At 43.2% G+C, this 26,521-nt stretch overlaps 1 protein-coding gene across 1 annotated transcript in view; it reads right to left on the bottom strand.

Annotated features, from left to right (window-relative positions):
• Window positions 1-26,521, bottom strand: part of DSCAM (DS cell adhesion molecule) — a 540,743-nt gene that overhangs the window by 180,382 nt on the left and 333,840 nt on the right. Inside the window, exons 10-12 of the mRNA XM_054973688.1 lie at window positions 24,591-24,787; window positions 13,671-13,767; window positions 11,448-11,576 (exon numbers count right to left, since the gene is read on the bottom strand). Coding sequence (XP_054829663.1) covers window positions 11,448-11,576; window positions 13,671-13,767; window positions 24,591-24,787 — 423 coding nt within the window. The remainder of the gene's footprint in view (window positions 1-11,447; window positions 11,577-13,670; window positions 13,768-24,590; window positions 24,788-26,521) is intronic.

Here is a 26,521-nt window from a genome sequence, read left to right as displayed (position 1 = left end):
CACACCTGGAGTATTGTGTGCAGTTCTGGAGGCCTCACTTCAAAAAGGATGTGGACAAAATCGAGAGGGTGCAGAGGAGAGCGACAAGAATGATCAGGGGTCTGGAGACTGAGCCCTACGAGGAAAGGCTGAGGGCCTTGGGAATGTTTAGTTTGGAGAAGAGGAGGTTGAGGGGGGACATGATTGCTCTCTTTAAATATTTGAAAGGCTGTCATTTGGAGGAGGGCAAAGAGCTGTTCCAGTTGGCAGCAGAGGGTAGGACGCGAAGCAATGGGCTAAAACTACAGGCACAAAGGTTCCCGGGTGGATATTAGGAACAACTTTTTCATGGTCAGAGGAGTTCAAAAGTGGAATCAGCTGCCTAGGGAGGTGGTGAGCTCCCCTTTACTGGCAGTTTTCAAGAAGAGGCTGGATGAATGCTTGTCAGAGATGCTTTAGGCTGATCCTGCACTGGGCAGGGGGTTGGACTAGATGGTCTGTATGGTCCCTTCCAACTCTATGATTCTATGATATGGGTACCGGGTGGCATGGGCAACAGGTTCTAGAGATTAGCTAGTGAGTGTGAACATGTGTGCATATACTTGTACATGTAAGCCTAATGGCTCTTGGCCACATTCCACCATGATTTATGAGAAGAGGTGGGACAATGTCATTGCTCTCTAGGCCCTTGTTGTTGCTTTGGTGGCAGCAATGAGATGATACAGGCAAACTATTGTCAGATACGTTTGACTGAGATTTTTGAATGAAGCACACTACTAAACAGACCTAGAGTGTTCCTGTTAGCTCAGCTGCTGCCCAAAGAAGAGCAAAGGTGAATCTTCCTTTACCTTCCTGCCCTTTGCTCACACAAAGATTCCAAAGATGTGGCTCCAAAATGGCTCTGGCTACATGGTCAGCTGGTTCATTTTAGGTCAGTTGTCAGAACTGGTTTTCTGGCCCTGACAAGGGAAGAAGCATGGACTATCTTCAGCTGACAAGAGGCCCATGGAAGCAGGAGTGGTGTCTAAATGATTTGTAATTATCATTATCTGTCATCACTAGAACATCATTCATGATTTTTAAATATCTGTTATATTTCCCTATGTTTTAGTAAACTGAAACCCCTCACTGACTGGTTTGATGGAATACATGACTCAGCATGTCTTGCATATTGGGGGACGGTGCATGTGTCTCTGTGTGTATGTGTAACTCTCTTTATAGTAAGCTGCTTCCCTGTGTCTAAGGTGGGAACACCTCATGACTCTCCTCTGTCTCTGTGTCTTTTGGGCGATTCCTTTTTCCTGCATCATGTCCTTCCAAGGATAAAGAGGATATTTCTCAGAGCTCCTGCCATGAAGGCCTCATCCACACACCCATACCCAGCCTTGATGCCGAACAAACTGGATATTGGTAAATAGGGAAAGTGACTAGACTAAGGATGTTTCCACACATCCTGGCATAGCACTAAACACAATAAAGGCATCTTCCTGGCATGATTTCTGATGTCATTGCACCACGATCCTGTTTTTGTGGCACGATGACATCAGAAACGATGCGTGAGCACATAACGCCAGCACTGCACTGGCTACCGGCAGAGTACCGAATCAGGTTCAAGGTCTTGGTACTAACTTATAAAGCCCTATGCAGACTGGGACCTGTGTATCTGTGGGACAGCCTCTCCCCATACGAACCCCAGAGGACCCTTCATTCCAGTGAGAAACATTTGCTAAAGGTCTCTGGCCCCAGGGAGGCCCGCCTGGCATCAACCAGGGCCAGGGCCTTTTCGGTCCTGGCCCCAGCCTGGTGGAACATTCTGTCTGATGAGACCAAGGCCCAGCAAGACTTGCTATCCTTTCGCTGGGCCTGCAAGACAGAGCTGTTCCGCCAGGCATATGAGCAGTGTTAGGAAAGCCCCCCTGGCTGGTTGATGGTGGATTGGGCCTTCCCCACCACAAATACTCCCCATTCAAATCATTTTCTACTATGAAGAGGCTCTGAAGATGATTTAGGCTGGTTAGTTGTCCTGCTATTTTTATGTATATATGCATTTTAAATTGTGCGGTAATTTTGTGTGTTTTTATGGTTTCTAATTTATAATAACCGTTTTACATATTTTAACTATATGTTTCTATAATCCGCCCTGAGCCCGCTGGAAATGTGGGGAGGGTGGAATATAAATTGAAAATAAATAAATAAATAAATAAATAAATAAATAAATAAATAAATAAATAAATAAAATCAAGCCAGGAAGACATCTTCGTTGTGTGAGTTTAGCGCTATGGCGGGACATGCGGAAACAGCCTAGGACTTTTTCTTTCTACTCCAAAATATTGCCATGAGTGGAATCTACCTCAATAAACTACAATCTGATTGCCTGAAGATTAATTACTGTATGTTGAGGAAAATGCTTCTGCCTGAGTAACTCTGCTACCATTCTGCTACCAAACAAAATATAACTATTTCTAAGATGGTTAAGGAGTTAACAGAGACTGAACGGATTATCACAAAACTATAAAAGTCAAGGCTGCAGTGGGGGGGGGGGATAGGACTATTTCTCTCCATAGTAATATAACTTTAGTCTAATAATAAAGGCTCATAAGAAGGAGAATGTTGAAACAGTGCCTTGTTTCCCATTCTTTCTCCAAAATTCAGAGATCAGAGTAGACTCATAAAAACATATTTAACTCTACCACTGTTTCCTGCTGCTAAGATTTCAGAACTGGCTCCAGCTTCTGGCCTGGAAGAAAGAGCATCAGCAACTTTTGGTCACTCACTATTTTGAAAAAAGGAGTGAGGCAGTAGCCAAATTAATGCCTACCCATCCTCTGCTCTCCCTACTGAAGGCAGCTGGAGAGGGGGCCAGGCCCAGCTGGTGGGCTATATTCTTTAAAACAGTGGGCTATTGGCAGATATTTGAAGGTGTGCTGACCCTGGCGAGGGATGATGGTGAGGGACAATAATCACTAAAGTCTTCTCCCCATGCCTCATGATAATTGATTGCCACAGATACTACAGCAGTCCTTTTCTGTCTCCATGACAATTCAAAGGAAGTGCGAGTACACTTTCTACCCCTCATTGATGGTTGGAAGAGAACACCTATACTCTTTTTGTATACAGTTTCCAATTGATTAGCAGATACAGTGTCTTTCAGTAAAACAATAATCTGACAAATTCAATGGGAAAAGATATTCGTTAAAATATAAAATGCGGGATTCTAAAACAATTTCCTGATACTTGTTGAAAATTAGCTACTAAACAAGTGGATCTTACTGTAGTTAACATTTACACTTCTTTATCAGGGTAATTTGAGACTCCTAGATGGAATTCTGCTGTGTAAAATCTTGTCATCTTTTATAGAATTATAGATTTATTCTCAACAATCAACTGGTCATAAGATTCTGTTACCATCTGCAGGCTGCCATCCCCTTCCTTAAATTTAAATATTATGCAATTTATGGATTTTTCACACACAAAAAGTTCAACACAGTTGCATAGCATCATAGGCTCTGTAACTGACAGTATACAATAGTAGCTGACACTGCACTATGCAAATTACTGCGATGAAACTGCACGCATGAAACATCTTTGGCATGTATAAGGTAGTAATGTACAGCAGCAACAGCAGAATAACATGGAAGAGCTGGAATATTTGGAGGCCCTTGTTTTGACATCTGATTACTGCCATAGCAAAGCTGCAGATTTTGATTGAATTCTATTTTAGTTGGAATTTAAAGGAAGGGAGCTTCAGTGTTGTGGGACAGAAAGTGTGTTATATGTTCTTTCTATTCAGATTCAGGAGGTACAGTCAAGATAAGAGGGCATGGCAGGAAACAGGATTGCAGACTGAGTTATTTGAACCATCTGGGAATATGTCATTGAGTCCTGGAATGAGTAGATATTAATCTAGACCGGGACTAGTTCCAAACTCATTTGTTGATTTCCATAGTGTTTGCACAAAAGCACATTTCAGAAGGAATATGTTCATAAAGCAATTCTGTGTGCTAACTCCACATATCCACTGGAAAGGGCAGAGTCCTGTATTTTTAGGCATCTTCTCACTGCATTTTCAAGTAGGCCAAAGAGACAATCAGTTCTAAATGACTGTGAGGATGTTACTAAGCCTTGAAATATGCAATCAAGAGAGTCATTAGGAAAAAAACCCCTCCCCTAACGCATATTAGTACATCAGGCTGTAAGGTAGGCTGGATGATCTGATAAATGACTGTTCTAACAGATAAAAGGGGATTTAAGACCAGACAGTCAGTGTGGTGCAGTGGTTAGAGTGGTGAACTAGGATCTGGGAGACACAGATCTGGACTAGTGGTTTGACCCAGGATAAGGCAGCTTCGTATCAGCAGTTCACCTTTGCCAACTCATTAGTACTGAAGAATGCTATTTTATTAGAATGAGGTCTTTTCTCTGCTACCCCATAACTCTGTTTCCATAAAGTAGAGAATTTTGGCTACAGCTTCCCTCACCACTACTGCTGTATCATTAAGCAGCAGAATCCATACACTCCAAAACTCCCCTTTCTAGGGAACTCTTTAAGGGACAGGAGGTCTATCGTTCAGTAAGCATATTAGTAGCTCTGTAGGTTCCAACAGAAAGTGGATCCAGGTGGGATCAAACAAAGACAGAGAAGTGTATTAAGATCGATAGGATAATAGAAATCTTTCAAAAGGCCCTACAACCTAACAACTAATTTCCAATGACCTGCACACACAGGTAAAAGTATATAGCCAGATTTGAACAGGACAGAGAATCCTAATTTTATTACCACATCTTTAACTCAACTGAATTAATTTTCCAACATTAGCTTTAGTGATAAATTATGACCATTAAAGTGCCGTATTTCTCTCTCTCTACTCCCATCCCTCTTCATTTCCCCTCCTTTCCTACAAGCTTCACAATGAATGCTCTGTGAGCACTGCCCAAAAACGGTATCTAGAAAGCAAGGACAACACGTGTGTGCAAGAGACAGAGCTTGAACTGCATTACAGGGATGCCACCCCTGTACTGAGCTCCTGCCCCCCCCTTGATCACCAACCGAATGGGGGGAAAGAAACTGGTAGGAGAGGCATGCATGCAAAGCAAGCACTTGCTCACTTCCCTGTTGTGCTGAAAAATGACATAATTTTCTGGTGCAACGTGGAAGTGACGAGTCATGCTGGGGGTGGGGTGGGCAATTTTCTCAAAATCACCTGCAAACACTATTGGAGGGGGCGTTTTGTTTTTAGAGAATTGCCCCTGGATGCAACCCGTAGCTTCTGTGTGGCACTAGAAAATAATGTCATTTTCTAGTGCAACAGGTAGGCACAAGAGCATGCACATCCTTTGCACACATGAGGTGGAAAGTATCCACTGTTACTACCCTGGTTTATCCCTGAGGGACCTGGCATCCATACTGAGATAAGAAAAAGACAAGTCATTCCTAGAAAAGCAGCCGAATAACCTGATAATTGCTTTGGGAACTGAGGTCAATTAATTGCACCACACTCTTCCTTTGATGCCCTCAACAACCCTACCAAGATTGCTTGGGAATGACTACCCTCTCAATATGAGCCATAGGAGCTTGGATTATTCAGACATTTGAGGCTTCTATGCATGGACTAGCTCAGAATGAAAAAGTATTGCTTGCCCCGCCATTTTTGGCAGCTCTTAGAAGTCTTTACTTACTGCAGATAAGATAGGACTTGTCTTGTCTTTCCCCTTCTCTCTCTTTCATGCGTGCACGTGCATGTATATACACACACACACACGGTTTCCTATCCAGGCCATATTTAGGGCCACTTCTGTTTTGCTTCAGGAATCCAATGGCGCCACATGCCTTCACTTTAGGAACTGATAGAGATCCCTGGGACAGAACAGGTGGCAGTCATCAACCTGGGACACTATATTCCTTGTGAAATAAAGAATATACAAATTTGAACAACAAAGCGTGAAAATAAAAACTGACAAAGTAAAAATGTGGTGGTCAAACAAAGCCATTTCCATTGATGTAAAAGTGTGAGACAGGAAATGGTATTCTCATGGAGCTCAACAACATCTGAGTATGAGCAAACTCAAACATTCAGTAAAAGGAAATACACAGCCTTTGCAGACTGCAAGTGAAGGATTACTTAGGTGAATATTCCTTCCTACACTGTCCCTTACCCTGTCAAAACTCTCTGTACACAGAAAGTTAGCATACAAGGGTTTCAAGCTTAACTTTCACCCTTAGTGCTAATTTTCATATTTATTTACTTGTAATTACTTTATTATATCCCAGCTTTCTCCTCAATGGGGACTCAAAGCAGCTTACATCATTCTTCTCGCAAACATTTTATCCTCTGGACAACACTATGAGGTTGGTTTGGGCTGAGAGTGTGTAATTGACCGAACACCACCCAACAAGCTTCAATGGCAGAGTGGGGATTCGAACCTGGGTCTCCCTAATCCAACCCTCTAGCCTCTACATCACATTGGCTCTACAGCATGTAAGTTTTTTTAAATAAAAAAATCATTCCAACGTGCAGCCCCCCCCCCCTCCGTGCCTGCAGTCATATACTCCCATTAATAATATAGCATTTGCATTTTTGGAACAGTTTGTAGTATCAAGACTTGTCTTTGCAAACTGTAAATGAGATGTGAAACACTTTTGAGAGGAGTGTTTCCATCATTTATTCTTCTGTTATAGCAATTTGTCAAAAGCCCTCTTACATGTAACTTAGAGGGCTTACTGTATTTTCAGCTCCTCAGATACCTATAAACATAGCAGATTCATAAGGGCTGAAATTGATGGAATCCATTTACCATGAATAAATGAATTTACCATGAACAACATATACCTATACAGCAATTTACTTTGTATATTTTGCCATCTAGTGGTCATATGAAGAATGGCATTTTTGAAACATGCAAAAATTCTTTTATATTTCTACTCGGTGGTCCATGGACCACTGCTGGTCCACAAGCCCTCAGCTGCTGGTCTGCAGCAAGTTCAGGAAGGAAAGAAACAAAAATATAATTTAAAAATCTCACTAGAATCCCACCAATAATGATCTGTTGATAAAGCTGGCAATATTAAGCAATACCATGTTTTCAGTTACACGTAATATAATATTGATAATTATGCTATATTGCTACAGTACATACATACATATCTATCACATTAAATCTTCCAAAATGAAAAGCCCAAATGACAACATTTTCTGTGCATTTGCAAAAAATGCACATTTTCGTTCCTGCCCAGCACTATTGCATGGCCACTGTCGCTGGACTGCGAAGTGCTGCAGCAAAGTGAGCCACCCCAGGGCTGCCCAGTGCCATGACTCAGTGACCTGAGCTGCCTTGGGGCCACCAGGCCATAGTTCAGCAAGCCAAACCACCCCAGGCCTGGGCAGAGCTGCAGTGAGGCAACCCACCCCAGGGCCACCCAGCACTGTGGCTCAGTGAGGTGAGCCTCCCTGGGCTAGGGCATGATGGTGGTGAGGTGAGGCAAGCAACCCCTGAGCCCCCCAGCACAATGCCTTGGTAAGGCAATCTGCCCAGGGACTGCCCAAAATCACGGTGAGGCCCAGACTAGCCATGATGGGACTGCTCCAGGAAAATGTAAGGAACAGGGGAAGAGGTGGGGGAAGGGTGTTTGGGAGGGGGGGAAGGGTAGGAAAGAGTAATGGGAGGGGGTAATGGACAAGGGTCTTTGCCAGGGAGAGGGGGGAAGGATTAGGAGTCTTGGGCAGGGAAGGGGTAACAGGTTAAGCTTCTTGGCCAAAGAGGAGGTAAAGGGTTAAGGGTCTTTTTGACAGGGAGGGGGTAAAGGGTAAGGTCTTGGGGAAGTAATAAGAATAACAGCAAAAGGTGCCAGCAGGGTGGGGGGAAGTGACCAACAGGGAAGGGTGGGGGAAATAGTAATAGGGAAAAGTGGCTGGGACAACTGTGTGGACAACAGTTTTCACAATCCACAACACTTTATTGTGGGACCCCACATGTACAAATCTATACACATTTGTCATTTGGGACCCCATTCAAACCCACTGATCTGAAAATGTAAGTACTAATAATATAAATATTTTGTTAATGTCTTTATTCATTGTGGTTTAAAATAACTAAACTAATATTTTCTTGGATCATAAATGAATAATAGTCATGTCATATTATCCACGCAGACACAAAGCCTGACAGTCAATCTTCAATGTATTTGAATGGGAACATCTCCACAATGATTCTGTACTTGGTATGTACACTCCCATTCCCATTAATATAATTAAAAATGTTAGTTTTTCTTATCTGGTGAGCTATGTACCTATGCAAATGTGACAATAATATGGCACAAAAATAGTACTGGTACCTGGCACATTGGGGGGAAAAATTGATGGTCTATCACATCAGATAGTTTGAGAAGTACTGCTTTAAAGCAACCACTTCACATACACTGTTCAAGTAGCTCTTAGATCATATGAGCCTAGAACCCTTAGTTCATATCAGCCTAGAACTTTTGCCTTCCCTGGCACTGAAGATTTCTCTCAAGGAGTTTGATGAGCAGAATTTCTAGAAAAAGTGTTGCATTTAGATAGCATGAACACGTTACAATTCGCCTGTGATATGACAAGCCTGAAAACCTCAAGGGAATCCTTCCCTCCTCCCCTTTCAGGCTGTGAAACTTCTTGAGTGTAAACTCCAGCGCCAGGAAAGGCAACAGTGATAAGTGAGCACTGCTGCCGTCACAGTACTAAGTGTATACCACTCTGTTGCACACAAGACTGTACCCCAGGCTTGCTAGTCCTCTGGTCAGAACAGGGGGATTCCCTGCTCTCAAGGTCCCATTGCTTGCCATTGCTCAAAGTAGTGAACAGACAAAATATTTATTAAAACTGGTGCTGTCATGTGTGCTGTTATTTCTTGTGAAAACTCAGAAGTGACAGAGAATAGCTCTCAGAACACCAGGAAGTCAGCAATTCCTACAGCTACCCGGCATCACTTCCAAGTTTTCATTGCAGCCTCCCATGTCCCCATCCCCAAACCTCTCATCAATTTCCAGATACAGCCTGACAGCCCTATCGTACCAGGGTGTATCTGTCTACTGCTCCTTAATTCCTTCTTACGCAAGCAGTCACCCAAAGATGCTTCTTTTCCGCTTACCTGGGCCGTTTCTAGATGGCTTACCTGAAGCCGCTCCATGCCGCAATGTTGTGGATCGTGCCAGGGAAAACACGAAATATTGCATTTTCTTGTGCGAGTTTTGTGCGACGTAGCACAAAACTCGCGCGAGAAAACGCAATATTTCACGTTTTCCCCGGCACGATCCACAACATTGCAGCATGGAGCGGCTTCAGGTAAGCCATCTGGAAACGGCCCTGGTTGTACCTATTTTTGTGGTCTTTCCTAGTCTGACTTGTTTGGCTGCCTTTTGGTTGGCGCTGGCAACCAGAAAGAAAGTGATCTGGAAAAGGGTCCACGATTGAGGAGAAAAACAACCATGTGACTTGGGCCCTTAAATTAGGAGTCCCTGAAGGTCATTCCTGTATACCACTCCCCCCATGTTACATACTTGCTGAAACATCCAGATATTGAAGCCTAATTGCAGTGCTTCTTGAGAGATTTCCTTGTTTGTTTCTTGCATATAAACCATGATTCTAAATCATAGTTTAATCTTTGTGAACAGTATTGCTCAGCTGTCAGTGACTGCCTCTTCTTAGCCCAGTAGAAGCATGTTACATCCATAGCCCTTCCAGTATAGAAAAAGAATTCTGTCTCACCCATGGCTCCTTCATTATCTAAGTAGAATCCTGGCCTCTCTACAGCCTGTCCTTTGTGGGCTCCTTAAGAAATGCACCCTTAAAAAGGATGGCATGTTGTAGGAAAATAAGAATTTAAATGCCAGATTTTGCATGGGAGTGTCAACTAGCATTACTTTTCCCAAGCAAGGAAAAATTATATCAAGAGAAAAGCACTATTTTATTGAAAAGCAGCCATTCAAATATACTAAGTATTCTTGGGCCAAACAAGATGTGAGACACTACAAGATCCATGAATGGGTTTCTTGCACTGTAGTGCAAGGGAGCTCTGATTTATATTGTGGTCAAGGGACAAGTGTTTTAGCCTTTCCCCCAGCACCATTTTCCTGATTGGAAATGGCATCCTGCAGCTGCTATTTTCCCTGTTAGGGGAAACATACCAATTGTCTATATGATGCCTGTGGGTCTCCTCAAACAAGGAAAATAACTGCTCTGAGGTCTGGGAAAACAGCTTGGGGAAAAGGTTAAATGTATTCAGCCCCACAGCTAATGTTCTTGTCAGAATGTTGGTGAGATATGGGCCGATTCTGCACACATTGGATAATGCACTTTCAATGCACTTTATCAATTGTTTGAAGTGGATTTTTTGTTCCGCACAAAAAAAAATCTGTTCCAAATGATTGGAAGTGCATTATCCAACGTGTGCGGAATCACTTGTGGACTAGACCATATTACTGTTGGGTAGATTAATGTCTGGTTGTTCAATCATATCCAAAGAGTGGTAATTTGTGCTTCCCCATCAACATGGAGGGAAGTGACAAGTGGGATGCCCCAGGGTTCTGTTTTGGGCCCAGTGCTGTTTAACATCTTTATGAATGTCTTAGATGAGGAAGTGCAGAATGTGCTTTTCAGGTTTGCAGATCATACTAAACTGGGTGGGATAGTTAATACTTTGGGGGATAGCAATAGGATGTGGCTGTATTTGGATAGGATGGATACTTGGGCCCAGGCTAATAAAATGAAGTTTAATATGGACAAGTATAAAGCATTGCACTTCAGTAATAAAAATCATTTGTATAAATATTGGATGCATGAAACCTGGCTGGGAAGTATTACTTGTGAAAAGCATTGGGGTTCTAATGGTCCATAAGCTTAATATGAGCCAGCAGTGTGACGCAGTGGTATAAAAAAGCTAATGAGATTTTAGGCTGCATTAGTCAAAGTGTAACTTCAAGATCATATAAAATATTGGTGTCACTATATACTGGTTAGGCCTCACCTGGAATACTGCATTCAGTTTTGAGCACCACAATTTAGGAAGAATGTCAATAAGCTCATGGCAACAAAACTAGTGAGGGGTTTGGAAAACATATCCTGTAAGAAGAGGCTGAAAGAACTGTGGATTTCAACACTGGAGAAAAGACACTTTTGGGGAGATACGATTGCTACCTTTCACTGTCCTAAGGGTTGCCATGAGGGTGATAGGGCAGACATGTTTTCAGTTGCATTGAATGACAGGCCTTGGACTCATGGATATATACTACAGCAAAGGAAATTTCAATTAAATTTGAGGAATAATTTCCTGACTGCGAAGTGTGTTTGACATTGGAACAGGCACCCTGGGGAAGTGGTGGATTCTTCATTGTTGGAGGTTTTTAAGTGAGAAGTTTAAGTGAGAATGATGTTTAAAACATTATACCACCAGACAAATAGGAAATGTTTCAAAAGTGTAGGATCACAATGAATTCTTACCGGACTTGTTCTTGCATTCTATATCATAGCCAGTGATTGGACTATTTCCATCGAATCCCATGGTCCATCTGAGGGCAATGCTGCGTGCTCTCACTTCTCGAATTTCTATTTCAGGAGGATCTGGGGGCTCTGGGCAAAGAGACAGACGCCACTTTAATTAACAGAAGGAAACAGCTGTGTGCTAGCAAATGAGCATGGCACAATAAATACAGCTTGTAAACAACAAGACAGCTCTCCATTTTCTACACTTACTTTCATTTAATCACCTAATTCCCATAAGGAAGAAAAGTACTATTTTATTTAAAATAAGAGATTCACCTTGTCTCTGAATATTATCTTTTTGTATAATCCCACGGTAACAGCGCTCCATATGATTATAAGAACACTTCTTTTCACCAGAGAAAATCTAGGCTATTAAATTCATGTTATATCTAGGGGATATCAATATCACGATGTAAATGAATCAAGGAGACAATACTTTTTAAATGGAATGGAGGTGCGTTTTGGACTTGGTAGTGCTTATGTATAAGTTTGAACAGCAGAGGCTAAAAACCAAAAGAATGTAACACATTCAAAATATTGGAAATTAAAAGGAAGGGGAAGAAAATATTGAATGTTTCCTATTCTTTGTGTGCAGGTGTAGCTTTGGACCTGAATTAGACCATGAAGACAAATCTTGTATTCTACAGCTGTTCCAGTTTAATTACTCAACCAGAATTAAAAAATAAACATGATCTTACATGTATGCACTAAGACATTTTCATGCTACAGGAATATCTATTGTTTATATATTTTCTGCTTTTGGCAGCTCATTTATATTATTTACAGTATTATATTATACTTATAGTATTACTGATAAGAACTCAGTTCATCGAGAAGTCCTATGGGACTTCTGTGTACTTGTAGGAACTAATGGAAACTGCGGCAGCAGAAAAAACAGAGGTTGGGAGAAAGGTAGTTTGTGAGTAGATGTGGCATCTTTCATGTAAGCTCCAAGGCATACAAGCATGTGAGCAAGCAAGGCCCAGCGGCCGATTTATGCCTCAGTTTGGCATTTGATAGGGCATCACCTCACCCTTTTTTGGCTGGCCTGCTGATCTTTGCCTGACTATCCTTCCCCTCCCCACCAAGGAATATCATAGGGGGGAACCCAGCCTGGGGACATTCTAGCTACAAATGTAAAAAAATACATTGCTGTTGCCAGGTTGCTTGACTGATTCAAACTGAAACATATTGTTTCTAAATATACGACAGGTTTACTGCACCTTTTTTCAGAAATATATATATATATATATATTTGCATGACTTCCTATTTGGGCTTTGTAGAGCTAGACTACTAGAATGGAAATTAAGTCTAAGCTGTCAGCCATGTTTACTCTCAAGTAATTATCTCATATTTTTGGTCTATTTATTAAGAATGGGGTGGACTAAAACATGAATATGGCCATGCAGAAACTGCGGAAAAGCACCTACCTGCATTGGGGTTGCAAGCAGTCAAAATGGCATTTGCAGGGCTTCTTAAAAGTCATGAGCTAGTCTGACACATGAAGCATTCAGCACATCCAGATGGATGTTGTGCTGATGAGCAAATATTGTTTGCATAAGGGCTGACTAAGAGCGCTTTAAATCTCCTAGGTGGAGCCCCAACTCAAATAGGTGCTTTCTACTGGTTTCCATATTATCACCATCATATTTAAATTGACCTCAAAGACTTAAATCAACTTTTCTCAATAAAAGCAGGGCTTTTTTTCAGCTGGAACGTGGTGGAATGAAGTTCCAGCACCTCTTGAAAATGGTCACAGCGGCATGGAGGGCAATCTAAACTCCCCTCTGTCTGGAGATCAGGGGACGGGGCCACCGGCCATGTGACCATTTTTGCCTAGGGTGATTTAAACTTTAAAAAACTCCCCCCTTGTTCCAGCTGACCCAAAGCAGTGTCATTGTGTGGTCCTGAGTTCCACCACTGAGTTCCACCACCTCTTTTCCCAGAAAAAAAAGCCCTGAATAAAAGATATATTCTATGCTTATTGATACATTTCTGCTTTGATCATTCCAATGGAAATGGAAAGTTGCGATTGGAATATCATAATACAAATTCAAACGTCTGGAAGTTAAGGCAATGTTTATTTAGGGACTAGAACCCCCCAACAGATTTCTGAGCATGACATACACTTACTGTACTACAAAAGCTGTGTTTTTTTCCTTATGTTGTCCTCTTCCTACCTTGCACAGTGAGCTGAATTATTCCACGGTCCTCCCCATATGAATTGATGGCATGGCAGGAGAAGAAACCAGAGTCTTCTCGTACCGTTGGCAAAATCTACAGTACAGATTGAGAAAAAGAAAAAAAAATACAGTAAAACTCATCTTCTGAATACTCTTACACTACATAGATGATCTTACATGACATTTTTTATGCACAGTAAACCTTACTCGATGCACATAATATACATAGCTAGAGTGAATGAACTGCAATGTTATATGGCCCCAAACCAAAACAGAGTGGGGAATAAAGCAAAATGATACCAAGCAAAACTCAAGAGCTGCTACTGTAGAAGTACTCAAATATTAACCAAGTAGAGTACTTCTTTGGTTGTCTTTATATTATATTATTTAATTTAGCCTTTAGTTTGCTATAACAGCAAAACACAATTGGTCATTATAGAAAAAAACTATGCAGTTCAATACTATGCAGCACTGCATCTTTTAAAGATCACTAACTTCAGGTAACATTGAAGATTATAACTCCTCTTAGGACTGCACTGCTAGAAGTCCTTTGCCTCACATCCTCCTTGTCTCTTCACATGAAACTCAGATATTGAATACTTCATGGTTCTCCAAAACCCAATATTTGTGGCCAACCTTCAGGTTAAATAATGATCTGATTTCATTTCAACCACAGTGGAATCCTACTTTGTAAGCAAGAGAACAAACCATAATTTGTTACTTCAGGCACATGATGGTTTCTTGGGAACCAGGAAGTCTTCAAAATTTGAGGCAACCAGTGTATAAAATCGGTGTCCTACAAACTCAAGGATTTCCAAAGTTCATTCTTATACTGGCAAACCATGGTTTTGAGTTGTGTTTTAATGTAGTACTGATTTTTAAAAAATTAATATAAGCCAACCTGTGATTTGATCTGGGTTATAAACTCTGACAGTAAATAATAGCAACCCCATATGATTCCCAGGCAGACTCCAATCCAGCCAATGTACAAGGATCTGATGGGCCTAGCTAAAACAATGTAACTGCATCATGAGCTTTCAGACCATTTTCTAAGCCAGCTGGGCTCATGAAATGACTCCTTTTGCAGGCTCTGGTTTGGAATGTTTTAGATACAATGCACTTTTGTTAACAGTGGTTCTAAGACCCAATGAGCAGCCACTCAAAATGCAACTAATGGGGTTGAGTTCCATGCACAGGGCCGGCGCTACCATTGAGACAGTGAGGCAGGTGCTGTGGGCCCTGGGGCACTGGAGGGGGTGCCAGAGGGGGTGCCGGGGGTGGAGGCATGCACCACGGAGCTGGCATGCCTGGCCCATGGCTGCTACAGCCGGCCAGCCCCGTGCCACTGCTGCTGCTGCTGCCGCCGCCACCACACGCCCCTGGCCGGGCGCAGCAGCTGCGGGCTAGGCACGGCAGGAGGCCGGGGTGGCGTACGGAGCACGGGCAGCATCTGCGCACTGCCCCAGCCGCCCGCCAGCCAATGGGCCCTGCTTTTGCTGCATGATGACATCATCATGTGATTCCCACAGTTTTTTCTATGCCAATACAATCTTCCTGCAATGTTTTGGAACCCAGAATCATATGGGAGTTATTTACACATATAACTTCCTTTGTGGCACATCACCCAAAAAGATGTATTACAAATGGCCTCCTTTATGGTTTGCTACATGTATGAATTGAATCTTGGAAGGACTAGATGCTAAGTTCTTTTTTATTAAGAGTTTCATATAATAAAGCATAAAAAAGACAGTTACACAAAAACTAAACAAATGAAAGATCAGCTAACAAACAAAAATAACAAAACATACAGACAAAACGGGAAAAAAACAAAGAAAAAACTATATAAACTTAAGGAAGGCTTCTGGTTTTCTCCACAAATATAAGTATCATTTTCAAATTTTCTCGTACTCGATGTTGAAGATATAAGGTCTCTTTTTTCTAATGTCCAAATTCCTTAGTTAATAAATCCACAAATCATCAAATCATTATTGTCTATCTTATATAGAAAGTCTACAAGGGATTTCCATTCAACAATAAATGAAAGCATTGTCTTCTATTTAATCAATGAAGTAAGTTTTGCCATCATTTCAAATTCTAACACCTTTATTAACCATTCCTCCACTGCAGGCAGTATTGGACTCTTCCAGTTTTATGCATATAATAGTTTCACTGCTGTAATCATATATAAAAACAAAGTTCCATAACAAATATCCATAATTCACAAGAAAAAAGTCCTAGGTTTCAATTGTATTTTTTCTTTAAAATTTTCTGAATTAATAGTTGTATTTGTGTCCGAAATAATTTTACTTTCTTACAAGTTCACCACATATGGTAAAATGATCCTTCATATTGTGCTTATTTCCAACACAAGAACCCTTGTACATCCTAGCCATTCTAGGGATCATATACCAACAGTACATCATCTTATCTCCTTAAGACTAGAGCTCAATGTAAATGTCAACCCTTTTTACCACATATTTTTCCCATTGTTCCATTAATATATCATATCCCATTTTTTTGCCTATTTAACCATACATCCTTTCACTTGCTCTTCCTCCGTCTCAAATTTCAACAGTGTTTATACATTTTAGCAAAATCATGTTCATCAGATACATGAATCTGTTGCAAATTCAGTCTTAGATTTGTCAAAATTATAGTGTCTCTTGTCTACTTTAAACCTTTCCAAAATTTGCCTGTGTGTGTCTGATGGGGGGGGGGCAGGGGGAGGTGTCATGGAGGACTCTCATTCTCTATAAGTGCTGCTGGCATTTGATAAGCCAGGCAGAGGACTGCTGCATGCGAGGGGCAATATTGCTGCTGTGAGGGGTGTGTATGGAGTGAAGTCCTGGGATCTCTGGAGCTCCTGCCCACGAGGCCAGACCACTCTCCCTTTTGCTGTTTGAGGAAGCAGGGATGGACTTTGGGAATCTGGTGCCAGAGAGGAGAGGCTGCCCCCCCCAAGTAGTTTCTCTGGTCCTGCAGGCTGTCATTCCATTCTATGGGCCATCATCCCAGCTCTGAAGCATGGCTCTCAAGGTCTACCCCGTAGTCTCCTCCTCCTCACATCATCTGTTCAATGCACTGATGTGTTTCAAAGGAGCTGCTGCTAGTCGATAGGCATTTGTTGCTCCCATCACATCCAATGGGTCTTATAGCTTCTCCCCTAGTTTCTAATAGGAATTCCCATCATTTGTTTCAGAACCCACCTCTTGCCCACTTCTAAGGAGCTGCCTCTCTGGGACTTGGGGGGAAGCTCCTGAGTGCCAAAACCTCTGGGCACGGCCCTTGCTGGGTCCCGCTGCCTTTCTGGCATTACTGTCCAGGAGGGGGATCACATTTCTCAAGATAGCAGCTGCGGGGAAAGGGTTTGCAAGCAAGTGTTGCTTCAGCCACTAGCCTGGCTCTACAACATGACTGCGCAAAGCCAGCGAGGCAACATGGCTGCGTCTGAAGGGTAAGCTGGGCTGCGGGGCTTCCTGGCAATGCTGCTGCTGGGAAGCGGGAGCCCACTTGGCTTGTGGGAGCGGATGCTGGCCCTGGAGAGGTGCCCGCTCCTTCTCTTTCCTGCCTGTGGTAAGTGTCCTTTGGGCATGTGTGTACTTGGAATCCTCTCCTGCTTGTTCAGAACTTGGGTTCAGAAGTGCTGTGGCTCTGGGGCATGGGAATGTTAATGCACACATGTGGACTGGACCCTGCACGGGAGTGTAAATGTACACGTGTGAACTGGCCCCCTGCATGGGAATGTAAATACACGTGTGGATTAGATCTCTGCATGTGAATGTAAATAAACAGATGTGGACTGGACCCCTGCATGGGAATGTAAATGCACACGTGGACTGGATCCCTGCATGGGAGAGTAAATGCACACATGTGGACTGGACCCAACTTGCTGCTTCTCAGTAATTGCCTAGGGGGCAGGTGGCTTTGCATGTAGATAGCCCCCAGTTTGATCCTTCTCAGCCTCTCCAGTTAAAAGGGTTAGTTAGAAGGTGGTGTGAGCCATAAGGTGGTTTCCTGGCTCTGCTACACATACTGAGGCTGGCTTAAGAATGAAATCACTGAGACCTCTTTGCTCTTCAACATAATTGTATCATTAACAACTAACAGTGGGTTTTGCATCGGTTTGCCACAGTTTGAAGGGTAAGATACCATTTATATAGTATTTTGTAATGGTTTATAATCTAGGAGTAGTAGAGGTGGAATTATTTAAGTTTCTCGTTATATACTGAAGAACAAACTTGCTCTGATATTCTACCTACTAAATCCTAGGCCTTTCCATTTTTGCATATTGCTGTTTTGTAAAATTTTAGATTTCAAGATGCAAACTTAACAATGTGACCACCAGTGTTTATCAGATGCGACACTCCCACTTGGTCAAGGCTGCATTGCCCTTGCTCTGTTGTGACCCATGCCACAAAGGAGGTCCTGCAAGGCTTCAGACTGGAAATTGGAGAGGGGAGGGGAGCAGGTTGCACATCTTTATTGCTTCTCTTTTCCATACTCTCTGCGCTTACACAAAGTCTGAGTGGCAATACTCTGTCCTCCCTGGACTGCTGCAGATCCTCTTTTAATAGACTGCCCTTCCAATCCTCTTCCATGGCTGGCTTTTCCCCTCTATCCTTTCACCCAACCAAATATGTTCTGGGGCCCTCTCTCAGCTGCATCTGCCTTGTGGGTTTCTCCCTTCCCCAGGCAGGGCTTGATGATTTGACTGGTTCCACCAGGCTACCAAACTCGATTACTTAACCCAGAGTCTGCAGCCCCACCCTGCTTATTTTGGGTATTTCCTGGCTGTGCTACTGTAGCTGCCAGTCACATTTGGCTTGCTTCAGCCGAGATGAAGTGGACTTGGAAATTCAGGATGTGTAAGGTGAGAGGGGGGACCCAGTACTCTCCAAGAGAGCGTGTTCCTGGTGTCAACGCAATAATGTCACTTCCAGAAATGACATAATCAAGCTGGCCATGGGAGCACTCCTGCATGCCATGTGGGGGCAATTCTTTGAGAATCGGCCCATTTAGGGCCCAAATCAGGCCCGAACAAAGTGTCCACTGGGAGTGCACACACCATGCGTGTTCCTGAGGTGCTTGCCGGTGGTGGGTGATCTCTGGGTGGCCCAACCTCCTGCTGGTTGCCTGCAACTCAATGGTAAGCAAGTAAAGCATCAGGAGATTGCCCGCCAGTGGCTGACACCTGGGATACCTATGGGTGGGTCCCAACACTGGACAGCAGATAATAAAATATAATTCTGTTTTCAACAGAATTCAGTTTGCCCTACATAATCATATGGTAATGAACTGAGAGTTAGTAAAGTCCTTTCATACTCACAGACCAACAGGTCATAAGCAGACAGATTCAGTAATTCAAAGTACAGAATGATACAATTCAATAATAATGGTTAAAGAGCTAGTAATGTCAACATTAGCAGCTTCACCAAAATTAAACTTGGGCCAAACCTTTTCAAATCTGCTCTGACTGTTAGTTAGCCTTCATTGCTAGTTCTCACACTAACCACAAAACTGTACCATTGTAAAGCAAAGAGATAACCAGTTTGTAAGAGGGCTTGTTAGACACACATGGAAGAGCCTTTAATTAACTGGTAATACAAATCCCATCCTCCACAGCAATAGTTTCCAGTCAGAGACTGTAGGATTTCTGATTTTCTTTGCTTTCCGGATTGAATCCCATAATCTCCAGCAGGAAATAGCTATAAATCCCATAATCTATAAATCCCATAAACTATAAATCCCAGAATCTCCAGCAGGAAATAATGGTTTGAAAGGATGGCATTTGTCAGTGTCAATTACTGGGAGGCCCTGAAAAAGCCTCTTACTATGTCTAATAAAGGTAAAGGTAGTGCCCTGGGCAAGCAATGAGTCATTACTGACCCATAGGGGAATGTCACATCATGATGTTTTCTTGGCAGACTTTTTGTTATGGGGTGGTTTGCCATTGCCGTCTCCAGTCATCTACACTTTACCCCCAGGAAACTGGGTACTCATTTTACCTACCTTGGAAGGATGGAAGGTTGAGTCAACCTTGAGCCGACTACTTGAACCCAGCTTCCACTAGGATTGAACTCAGGTCATGAGCAGAGCTTGGGCTGCAGCACTGCAGCTTACCACTCAGTGCCACGGGGTTCTTCCATACTGCAGCCCAAGATCTGCTCACAACCTGAGTTTGATCCTGGTGGAAATCAGGTTCACGTAGCGGGTGCTACGTGGACCACAGGTCTCCAGTTGGACCACAGGTCTCCTGGCCTACGCTACCCCAGCTCACCCTGGGGTGGTGGGTGGGCAGGGAGTGCCTGGAAGGTGGGAGGGTTTGAAGCCTCATCAGAGGGGGGCGGACCCTTCCTACCAAGAGTGAAGGGGAGTGGGGCTGGCTGGCCACCTCCTGGGTGCTACAGTCCAGCTCTGTAGATTTAAACGCCCCCTCCTCCCTGCACAGTTCTGAGAGCTTGTCAGTCAAACGAGATGCCTACACTTCCCGTGAAAACTTTTGGGAAACTGACACATGTTCTCCTCATGTCAGGTATCACTTGTAGCTTAGCTCTCTGTTTCCCTTTCAGGCAGGTTGCAACCTGTCGGGGAGGCTGAGGAGCATGGTTGTTTCAGCCCCCAGTAATCCTTTCCAACTGCCATTTGAGCCCAGCCACAGGAGCTGATCCCCAGGCAGCCCACGACTCAACCTCACTCCAGAGGAAGCAACACAACGAATGGCTCTATTGGCTTCGGCTACTGCGCTAAGAAGTACTGCTGGGTGAGGGAAGTTGGCAACACATATCCAGACATCCTCTTCAATTTTGGCAGTTCAATAAAGTCTGTGTCAAACAACAACACCCTCCCTGTCTGTTTGCTTGCCTGTGCATGACAGTAGCTCCCCCCCCTCACTTCCCTATAGGGCTGCCCTTTCACACATCCTGGAGGATGGTCTCTGGCTCTGGGCTGGTAAGGAGGGGTGGTCAAAAAGAGTCTCCTGGTGCCTCCAAACCTTTGTATGGCTCCTCCTTCCCTTGAATTCACTGCAACCAGTGGGGTGGGACTTGTTGCATGTGTGTGTCTGGTGGGGGGAACCATGGAGGACTCTCATTCTCAGGCAGGAGACTGCTGCATGAGGGAGTGAGGCTGATGCCGGGATGTGGGAAGGGGAACTTGAGCGACATCCTGGAATCTCTGGGGCTTCTCCCCCATAAGGCCAGACCACTCCCCCTTTTGCTGTTTGCGGAGACAGGGATAGACTTCGGAAATCTTACTCTGGGGATGGTATGATGGCCCCCAGAGTAGTTTCCCTGGTCCTGGGGGGCATCATTCTACTCTGGGGACCATCATCCCAGCATTAGAGTATGCCTCTTGAGGGACATCCCACATTTTCCTTGCAACTTTTTAATGCAGTAATGCATTTCAATGGAGCCACTGCAGGTTGATGAGCATTCATGCCTCCCATCATATCCAATGGGCCTTCAAGCCTCTCTCGTTTCCAATTATCATTCTCATCATTTGTTTTAGAACCCTCTTCCTGCTGGTCTCTAAAGAGCTTTGAGACATGGGGGGCTGATCCTGAGTGCCAGGGGCTGTGGGTGCGAACCTCACCAAGTCCCGCTGCCTTTCTGGTCTTGCTTTTCTGGGAAGGGTTGTATGTTTCTTGGAGTGGTGGGTGGGTGAGCACTCTGTCTGCACCTTCAGTATAACACACACACGCCACAGGGCAGAGCTCCATTCAAGGCAAGTGCCTCTGTTGTGGTGCAGAACCCCAATTGTGGGTTTTTTTCTGCCATCTGCACCCACTCTCTGCAGGGTGGGGGAGTAGGATTGGCAGCTGGTGACAGCAAACACACCATGGCCCTCAGAGTGGCTAACAAAATTTTATTTTAGCACAAGCTTTTGTGGACTAGAGCCCACTTCATCAAATGCATCAGAGTAAGTGAGCTCTAGTTTACAAAAGCTTATTCTGGAATAAAACTGTGTTAGTTGTTAAGATTCTACAAGACTCCTATTTATTCACATACCATAGAAATCATATGGTATATAATGAGATTACTAGAATAGACAAACAAATCTTTAACTCCTACCACTTCAGGAAAATTCTTCTAAATGGAAGGTAATAACATAGTAATTATGAATCATCGTCACAGTAACTGATATTAATAACCTGAACATCTGACCTAACCCTGGGTTTACATTCACATAAGCACTGATTTCAGGGTAACATCTGAGAGAAGATGAATACTTTACCTATGTCTGAAAAACCTTGCCTGTATGCCCACCTATGTTTCTGATTTACATGTCTAATCCTACCTTTGAAACAACAGCAGCTGAAATTTGCAATATTTAATCCCTTATGAATTTATTTGGCTGCTCTAGTGATCTTTTGTGACCCTGCTTAGGGTGTCCTCATTGTCTGAGATTAAGAGGGTGGCAAGCAAGGAGAAGGCCTTTTCAGTCATGGCACCAAAATTCTGGAACTCTTTCCCAGAGAGACTCACCAGTCCACTTCTGTTGCCATTTTCCACCATTAAGTAAAGACTTTTTTGTCTCATCTGGTGTTCCCTCAATGATTCCATTTTCCTGCCCTGTATTTTAATTCTTTTTTAAAAATATTTCTGTGTATGTAGTTTAACTTGGTTTTAATTGTTTTAATGATGCATTTTTGTTTGGTTTTAATGGTTTTTAAAATGTGCTTTTATTATACATGTGCTTTATCTGTTAGCCACCTTAGTGGCTCTGATGAGAGCAGAAAGCAGGGTATCAAATTGTAAATTGAATATTAAAATATTGGTTTAAGGAATGTACAGTTGTTTCTAAAGAGATTGTGGAACATAGCTGGGCTACAGAGGTTCTGCTACCCCCAAAATTAAATTTCTACTGTTAAGCCTGATCTCATAGACCTCCAATGAAGACCAGGGTGGCAGAGGCAGGCAATGGCAAACCACCTCTGTTAGTCTCTTGCCTTGAAAGTCTGACCAGCTATGACTTGGCAACACTCTCCACCACCAAGGTGGAAGAATTACTCAAGGAAAACACTGGAAGAAGATCTTCAGATAATTGAACGTGCATTGGCTACAAGAAGAGAATAGGCTCCTTCCTTTTAGAATCCAGGAACTGGGAGCAGGGAGGCTCAGTTACAGGTGTTCCTTCATTATAAAAGGATAAAATGTGAATCAGGATGAAATTAAGCCCTTTATCCCTTTCCTGAATGTGTCCATGTGAGTATTACCTAAGTAAAGCCCTTTACAGGGTCTGTCTATCCTCAGAGGAGAGACTTCTTCTTAAGAAAGAAGAAAAAATTACTTTGGAATCTCTCCAACAAACTACAGTCTTCCCTGTGCAGAAAATCATGGAATATATTCATTTGTGTCTGAGGCCATTTTTGCACAGGTTATCTGCCCCATGTTCAATGCTATTGGAGAGTGGGTTCTCTTCCTGGTTCCCTACAGCAATGTGGTGCATTTGTGCATGCCTGGGGATTTCCCCAGCTCTTTTCCAATCATTTTCAAATCTGCTTTGCTTTGAAGTTTTGGGAAACATTGTAGTAAAGCCTGGATGGCTGCTGTATGGGTGGAAAAATTCAGATTTTCTCACCAACATGGCTGCCACTTTCCCTTTCCCTGTCCTCACAGCAGCCATCTCCTCCTCTTGCAAACCAAGAGACTTCTTATTTTTGTAAAAATTGGCACTAGAACAGGGCCTTATCTAGGGTTGCCAGAGTCCAGGGCAACCCAAGACTGGAATCCGGCCCCCCCCCCCCACACACATAGTGGCCTGCATTTCCGGCACTGCGTGATGACGTCATTTCCGTGATGTCATCACGCAGGGCAGAAGTGCACCGCCCACACGGTAAGCCGTTCGCCCTGGCTCATGGTACGCTATGGAGCTGGCGGCGGCAGTGCGGACAACTGAGCAGAGGGCCGGGAGGCCACCCACACCATTCACCTGCCCCGCTGATGGGGTGGCCAGCTTGCTGTGCACTCCCTGTCCTGTGCATGCAGCAAGCCAGCCGCCTCGTCGGCAGGGCAGGTGAATGGCACGGGTAGCCTCCCAGCCCTCCGCTCAGCCGCCCGCACTGCAGCAGCCAGCTCTGGCGTGTTCTGGCGCGCTCCTGGCAGCTGGCAGCCGCACCCGGCACCCCCTCTTTGGCGGTGCCAGGGGCAGACTACCCCCTGCTCCCCCGTTGATCCAGCCCTGCACTAGAATATCATTCTATTGATATATCTTTACAAAAATAGATGGACAGGTTCTGTGATATTTTTTTTTAATTAGGTTTCCAGTTCAGGATTCCCCAACATTTTTGAGCCTGCAGGAACCTTTGGAATTCTGACACAGAGTGGTGGGTGCAACATCAAAATGGTTGCTGCAGAAGGTGGAGCCAGCCACAAAATTGCTGCTTCCAGAGGTGGAGACAAGCATGAAATGTCAAGGAGAGAGCTTATGCAGAACTCTAATAGTAATTTTTAACATTTCAGGCAGAAGCTCTGATTAACACGATGCCTTTTAAAATGAACCTATTGTTTAAAAATATTTTCTTGCTTACTCATAGCTTACCTTCAGTCATGTGGTGAACATCCTTTTGCTGTGGTGGCAGCTATTGCTGAAGAAATGTTTTTTGAATCCGCAGAGCCAACCAGAAGCCTTGCTGTGCAAAAACCCCTCCTGGACACAGCCAGCTTTTAAAGACATTTGGTGGGTGCCAGGAAAGGTGTCAGCAGGTGTCATGGCACCCATGGGCACCATGTTGGGAACCCCTGCTCTAGCCCCTTCCCATGCAGAGATATAAGAGGAAAGGCATATTTTCACAATGGAAGAGACTACAGACTTACATTTTTAAAAAACAATGAATGCTGGTAATTGACAGAACCTGTTTCATATCTTGTTACAACACTATTTCTCCCTAATAAGTCCAAGAGTGTTAGCTCATATTACCTGTAGAGTAGAGATCACTTCATCACCCACTTCCTTTGTGGAAACAAGATAGCGGGACATTTCAGGATTAATTATTCTGTCTTCTTTCTCCCAGCGGACTATGATGGGTTTTTCCCCATGAGCAGTACAACTCATCTCTTTCTTTTGACCCTGTGTTGCCAAGGTGGTATTTGGATAGGAGGTTATCATAGCAGGAACTAAAAACAAAACAACAACATGCCAATTAAAAGCATGATATGAATGAGAGAAGTAGGAAATGCAACTTTGCTGCACAAGAGGTCTCACTAGATAGACTTGCCTATTATTTCCTACTACATCTACTTCATTTTGAACTTTTATGCATCCCCCTTTAAGAAAGACAACACAACTGCTTTGCATATTCAACAACCCCTCTTTTTTTCTCCAAGATCCATTTATGGGTAGTGTGAATATGCCTCTTGTAAATGAGTTACTTTAATTGCTATTTTGAAATGCTAATGCTTGGTGGCATGACCTTTTTGCATGTCAGAGCTATCGATGCTTGTATATGACAATATGTCAGAATGGAGACCTTCCCACTGGAAAGGTTTCTGAACCATAACAAACTGATTTGCTAGCTAACCAGAGCATAAGCTGCAGTCTATGCTTCAAGAAATGGATATCATGTGGATAACATTATAGAAAAACCTAGGAAAGATTTTGGTGAGGAATGACATACTACCATAGCCTTGTTAGGAGCAATTCCAAATAGCTGCCCTTTACACACACGTTGTGGCTAAAAACATGTACCGCTTTCTCAGATGACTATGTACCATAAAATGATAATTTGCATTTGTCTGCAGACAAGTCATTGAGTGGTATGAACTTGCAGATTTTTTTAAGGATAGGGAAATTGATGATAAAGCCTAAAGAACAACATGTTTAGACCCAAATCCACTTTTAATCCTCCTGCCATGAAAAATCCTAGGATACTGGTGTTTCAGAATCTTTTGGAGGAAATAAAAAAGCTAGAGTATTCAAGGTTGCTGGTTTGGCACAATTTAAATAAACTAGCTCGGCGCTCACAGTAATGTTATTTTCAAACTGGCAGATGGGGAGTTAAATTAGTTGTGTAGGATAGAGATGATTATATTAAAGAAACATTGAGACAATTGAAAAACATTATCTTTATAGAAGAAGCACAGAAAATTCTATCACAAGGTTTAAGAAATAGATTGTGAGCATTTTGGATGAGGCACTACTGGAGGGTTACATAAATAAGTCCACATATGATTTGTTATTGGAAACCAAGAGTAGAGTGCCACAGTTCGACCTCCTGCTTAAAATTCATAAAAGTACTTTCCCAACTCCTGGCAGACCTATTGTCCCAGGCTGTGGCTCTATTTTGGATCCTCTGGCAATGTATTTTGATTCTATTGTCGAAGGCTTTCACGGCCGGAGAACGATGGTTGTTGTGGGTTTTCCGGGCTGTATTGTGACACTGTGACACTGAGAGATCCCTGTCTTTTGGTGCTACACCTCTGAAGATGCCAGCCACAGCTGCTGGCGAAACGTCAGGAACTACAATGCCAAGACCACGGCAATACAGCCCGGAAAACCCACAACAACCATATTTTGATTCTTTTTAAAAACCTTTTGTCCCTAAGATTTCATCATACTTGAGAGACACCATGAACTTTTAAAATCATATTAACAGCATCCAAGAGATATTGGAGGAGGTCATTTCTGTGATTATGGATACAATCACTCCACAGGACAAAGCTCTGGACCTTTTGCAAGACATGTTTGATAAAAGAGCAATTTTCCAGTCCATCCACATTTTCTTAACGCCAACTAGCTGAACTACGTCTGAAAAAGAACTTTTTTCCAGTTCCAGGACCAATTCTTTTGGCAAATTTCAGGCATGGCAGATTAAAGACAGAGGGTACTCCACTAAAGTTCTCAAGTAAGCC

The sequence above is a fragment of the Eublepharis macularius genome, chromosome 3 (genome assembly GCF_028583425.1).
Source record: "Eublepharis macularius isolate TG4126 chromosome 3, MPM_Emac_v1.0, whole genome shotgun sequence".
Lineage (NCBI taxonomy): Eukaryota > Metazoa > Chordata > Lepidosauria > Squamata > Eublepharidae > Eublepharis > Eublepharis macularius.
This window is presented reverse-complemented; position numbering and strand designations above follow the sequence as displayed.